This window comes from Myotis lucifugus, unplaced genomic scaffold (assembly GCF_000147115.1).
Source record: "Myotis lucifugus unplaced genomic scaffold, Myoluc2.0 scaffold_0, whole genome shotgun sequence".
Lineage (NCBI taxonomy): Eukaryota > Metazoa > Chordata > Mammalia > Chiroptera > Vespertilionidae > Myotis > Myotis lucifugus.
Window position 1 is genome coordinate 45154138 of NW_005871048.1, and position 6000 is coordinate 45160137.

General features: G+C 39.1%; 1 protein-coding gene across 1 annotated transcript in view; it reads right to left on the reverse strand.

The window, feature by feature from the left end:
• Positions 1–1029: 1029 nt before the first annotated feature.
• Positions 1030–6000, reverse strand: part of RGS7BP (regulator of G protein signaling 7 binding protein) — a 92173-nt gene continuing 87202 nt past the window's right edge. The window contains exon 6 of the mRNA XM_006081412.3: positions 1030–3311. Coding sequence (XP_006081474.1) covers positions 3220–3311 — 92 coding nt within the window. The 3' untranslated portion in view covers positions 1030–3219. The remainder of the gene's footprint in view (positions 3312–6000) is intronic.

A 6000-nucleotide genomic window follows, 5' to 3' on the forward strand; every position in this document is an offset into this window, starting at 1 on the left:
GCAGGGCTGTGCTACTTCTAAAGTCTTCTTTGTACTCCAGAACAATGGCACACCCAGAAGTCCTCGATGTGTGCAAAACATTAGTGGACCCATATTTTAAAGTGACACCTTGGCCTTCCGGGCATTTCTTTACAAACCTTATCCAAAAGTGCCTGTGGGCCCCACCACTGACTGATGCAATGCCTAGAAATGTGGATTTAAACAATGTGACCGTGGCGGGATCTGGGTGATTTTTATTTTCTTTATACTTAGTGGTATTTTTTTAGATTTCCTGCAAAGAACATGCCTCATAATCATAAAATGAAAAAGAGAAGGCAGCATGGGGCATTAACAATATGGCGGTAAAATGGAAGATTTTGTGCCAGGAGAAGCTCACATCCTTTTCTTTTTCAAGCATGTGAGTACATGCAACAAAATGAATTCAAGGTTCTCTCCTTATCCCTAGAGATCAGCTCAGTGTTATTGCTAATCTGGAAGCAGATGCCAGCAGGAAGCTGAGACATTAGAACTCTATCTCATGGAACTACACCTGAGAAAGTCCTTTGGTGGGGAGAGGACAGGGGGACAGGCTCCTAAAGAGACGCATTGGCATATCTAATGGGAGACGGTGAATTAGCTGTTGCAACTATGAGCCAGTGTAGGTTATCAGGACTTTGAGGACTGAATTTAATTTTTAGGACCTGCCACTGAAAAAAGATCTATAAATCTTGGAGTGTGTCTAAGGGAACTACAAAACTGATCAAAGGCTGGGAAACAGGCACTATGAATAGAAGATAAAGTGGTTGCATTTATTTACCTTAGGTATGAAAAGCCTAGCTAGGGAATTAGACAAATTCCCATCTCCATGAAATGCTACTATGGTCCTCCCAATCATGGAGGTGAGACCTGAATTTATTAACAGTCTTCAGTTGTACAAAGCACAATTGCACAGAAGTTAAGTGTTACTTTTATGCTGAGACTAAGAGACTAAGGCTAGAGTGAGCACAAATTAACCAAGCAGAAGTGATTTAGGCCAGGCATTTAGAAGAACGTGCTGAACACCAAGGTTAGAGTTATCCTTTAATAACTGCGCATGGATTAGTAGGAACTAGAATGAAGCTGGGGTTTAATATAGTAGAAAGATGGGAGAGGACAGAGACGGGAGAGAGAACGTGCCAAATTAGGCTACTTCATAATCTCTAAAACAATGGACCAGGGGATAAAAATGAACTCCAGGGGATAAAAATGAACCACATTCAGGACAGGACATTAAGCTTTAATCAAACTTCATTTATGAAAACCAGGGTTTGCAGACCCAGGTAAATCTGGGAATGGTTACCCGCTTTGCAGGGGAGTACTCACCCGAGGTGTCTTTTAAATAGCATATTCCCACAACTGTTTTGTTTTACAAGTATTTGATTTAGAAAATTGTGATTTTCTCTGGTAATTTTCTCGGGTACTTCTTTATATGAAGCCAAGCATACCTATAATCATGCATCCATTACCAGTTCATTGGAACACAACTCTGACTCCACAAATAAGGCCAAGAGCCAGCTGGTGTGATCCACACAGCGACCTGCATAGCCTTTGAGATCTCTTCCAACCCTTTAATCCTTTCAACCTGGAAAACCTAGAAGACAATTCCAAAGATTATTTCCACAACACTAGATATTATGTTGAACTATATGAAATTGCCATTTCTCAGGTCAAAACAGTCGAATATCAGCTATTTCATATAATTCAGCCTAATACACTGATTATTCCAGTAATTTGTCTGTACCTGGTCTTCATCTTCACTAAAGCTAAAGGCTTTAATATGCTTAGTTTTCAGGTCAAAATATTGGTGGACATGTAAATGCCTGTGTTCATAAGTAGGAAGAAATTATAGGGTTGGGATTAAAGATGCGCTTTGAATAAACCACTTATAGGCATCTTGCTCATCCTTTTACTATACCAGACACTGGTGCCTCTTGTCTGACTTCAGGATTTTTCAGACTATGGTAAAAAGAAAAGAAGTCCAAAGGCCTGATCTGCCAACCTATGGGAAATTCTGTCTGAGAAATGGGCCAAAGAAAGAACAGTGGGGAATACAACAACATGTGTACCATGTTACAAGTTTAGTGGAGGAAGATCACAACAAAGCTGTGAGCAGAAAAACAGCACGTGGCTTCCTCCTTTCTAAAATGTAGTATTGCTTCATGTACCTGCTTTCAGAAATCTGCATAAGATAAGACACCGAGTACACATTGGAAAAGTCAAATCTGCATAGTCATCTAAAATGAGACAAGCTTAGCTGAACTGAAAAGATTTTATTAACAATGTAAAATGTTAAATATTTTTACGATCTGAGCTAATTCCAGCATGCCCTAAAGAGTTAACACTATGCTGATGCGCAGACTTCATGCTTCAGATTTCAATTAGAACAAAATGTCATAATATTCAAATTTTACATTTGAGGGTAATTGTATATGTTACTACACCATTTCCTAACTGGATTACTTCATTCTCCAAGAAGCTGAAAAAGACACCATTGGATCGAAAGGAAATTAATTGCCCATATGCATTGTACGAAGGTATTAGGATTATTGTGTATTTACAAAATTTAAACACTTTTCATATATGGTCTTTGCTGCATTATAAATTAAGAGATTTTTCTGTTGAAGCTCTTAGATTCTGACGGAATGGAAGACTAAATGTAAATGAAAGCAGAGAAAGCAATAGGTGAGGTGGTGTGTTTGCTTATATTGTTTCTAATGATATTGATAGATTGGATTTTAACACAGTTTTGCAGTTTTAAATGGATTTCTATGTTTAAAGACTTCTTCCACATAAGATAAATTGTTAACATGAGATCAGCAAGAGCTATAGGGTTACTAGTGTACGTGAAATGATTTTTCTCTGTATAATCCATTTTAAAAGACCTTTAAATAATTTAAAAATCATAATTCTGTCATGATATGGTTTGGAGCAGACATGCACAATGTCGACTTTAAAAACTTTAAAAATCCTTTTAAAAACAGCCTGCTTTTTGAATCTGTGTTGTTGTTTTTTTCCCCTTGACAGCAGCTACTTTCAAATGTAAAATCATTTAAAAGGGTAGAGAGAGGCGGATAGAAGTAATAAGGAAGCATAGAAAACATAGTCAGAAACCAATAACTGTGGTTCAGCTGTCTGGAGGTCCTCGGCGTCTGTGGTTTTTTTTTCAGGTCTCCCCTGGGGTGGGTTTCCAGGAGGAATTGTCTAGCTGGAGACGAGACAACATAGCCCAAAGAACCTTCTCTTCCGTCTTCTAACCAGAGGGTAGGAAGTTAGATTTAGAAGACTGCTGTCATCTGTGATGGGACAAAGTACATATGAGTGAGGTACAGACAAAACCTTCTTCTTGTGAATTGGCTTTAAAAATCCACCATCTTTTGAATCAAGGTTTCTTAACCTTATCACTATGGACATTTTGGACCAGATAATTCTTTGTTATTGGGGGCTGTCCTGGGCATTGTAGCATGTTTAATAGCATCATGGCCTCTACTCACTAGATGCCAGTAGCAACTCCCCCACCAGTTGTGACAATGATATGGCCAAATGTTCCCTGGGGGAGAGACAGAGAGCACACAGTTGAGAACCAGGGCTTGGAATGAAATGTAAACTGCTTAGCTGTCCCATCTTTCAGTTGGGAAAAGTATAGATTCTTGGGAAGAGCCCACGCTTTGGGGAAAGTAGGAGTCTTTTCTAAACTTGCCTCTGCTATTTACTAGCTCTGTAATTTGAACATGCAACTTAAACTCACTCAGCTTCAGTTTCCCCATCTGTCAAATAGGGTATAATATTGCTTAGATGAGGATTAAGTAAAAAAATCTATGAAAAACACTTAGCTTGGGTGGATATCTTGGTGCCTAGCAGAGAGGAAGCACTTAGTAAATAGACTCGCAGCGGTTCTCAACGTGTGGGTCGCGACCTCTGAAAATACATCCTGCATATCAGATATTTACCTTATGATTCATAACAGTAGCAAAATTACAGTTATGAAGTAGCAACGAAAATAATTTTATGGTTGGGGGTCATCACAACATGAGGAACTGTATTAAAGGGTCGCGGCATTAGGAAGGTTGAGAACCACTGAAGCTACTATTAACTATTCCCCTTTATGTAGGAAGGTCGCCTTGCCTCCACCTATTTCATGTCTCAGGAAGAAGTGTCAACTATTCCCTGTTCAGTTTTCCCCTCCCACTTTCTATAGATATCCATAACAAGGGCAAGAGAAGCTGGCCAGCTGTTGAATTCATAATGTTTTATTTGAATTTTTTCCCCATGATGACAAATCGAGGAAGAAATAAGCCTGAAAACCAAGTCTTGTTTAAGGGGCTGGGTTTTCGGAAATAGTGCAGTCCAAAGAGGGTGAGTAGAAATATCTTGCTGGGCAGAACTGGCCAGTGTGGGTCCCAGAGGCTGGAGAAGGACCATGAACAAATATGCTTTTCATTGCCAACTGGGATGGTGCTAGAACATAGTGAGACTGGAGCTACGGGCAACCCCATGGCTGTTTGGTTTTTGTTGATGACTGAGCCTAGACGCTCAGGAAACTGTCAAGAACAAAGAGTCCTGGCTTTTGGGTCCTCTTACGTAAACTGTGTCATCCCAATGCCCAGGCCTTTCTTCCCCTTTCCCAAAGGTTCATGTAAGCAAATTAGCATCACCCACCAAGTTGACAGTGTTCCTTGGAATGGTACGTACTATGTTATACATTTAGATGAAACTGAATAGCAAGTTGGAGCCAGGGAAGAAAACAGGCGCCTCCGCTGGGCACAGCAAATTAGTCAAACACAGTGCACTTTCCCTGTCCCCACAGATTAAAATCCTTTCTTAAAACTCACATTATGCTAACATGGAGGGGAAAAAAGACTCTCTTTGTCCTTTCCATGGTGAAAAATAATTCACTATAATCTGGATGTCAACATTTTGAGAGCTGAAAACAGGATATCCTTCTTTTATAATTAAACTTGCCCGAGGGAGGTAGAAGAGAGTAAAGGGGGAATAAAGGTGGTAGAAGGAGACTTGACTTGGGGTGATAAATACACAATACAATGTATAGATGATGTGTTATAGGCTTATACACCTAAAACCTACATAATTTTAGCCCTGGCCAGTGCAGCTCAGTTGGCTAGAGCATCGTCTATACACTAAAAGGTTGTGGGTTCTATTCCTGGTTAGGGCATGCACCTAGGTTGCAGGTTCAATCCCTGGTTGGGGTGTGTATGGGAGGCAACCGATCGATGTTCCTCTCTCGCATTGATGTTTAGCTCCCTCTCTCAAATCAATAAAAAATAGTTTAAAACCTATATAATTTTATTAACCAATGTTACCCCAATAAATTCAATAAAAAGTAAAAACACATACACATACAAAAGCAAAAACAAACCTTACCCTAAATAGTTAAGACACTGAAAGCAATGTCAGAGAGTCAATATGAGCCAGATTTCTCAAGATAGTATCTCAGAGATGAATCATGATATATTTGGAACAGAAAGATAGCTCACTTTCTCACCATTTTTCGGACTCTTACTTCTTTAACCACCAAATGAGCAATGACTTACTGGTAACCTAATTGGATATGGCAAAGATATAGCAGATTCTTAAGAGTAAAGAATTTTATCTTTCGATATCTGTTTGGATACTGACTACATTTCCTGAAACTCAAGTTCATCTGCAATTCAATGCTTCCTTGGAACAGAATCACCATAACTATGAAGATATTTATAGGAAAGAAAATCTTTGTACTTTATTTCTTTAAGACTTGGAAGACCTATTTTCTGAATTTCCATATATCTTTTCTCCAAACATTTAAGAGATTTGGGGAGTGACCTAATTGGTAGTTATATATTATAAAATGCAATTCTGATATGTACAGTTCTCACTACATGAGGAAATGTCTACTACAATGTTGTATACATGTGGATGCTGGGGTATGTGGATGCTGTACATTGGCTCCCATTCTCTCCTTTTTGTCATACACAGATAGGAAGAGAC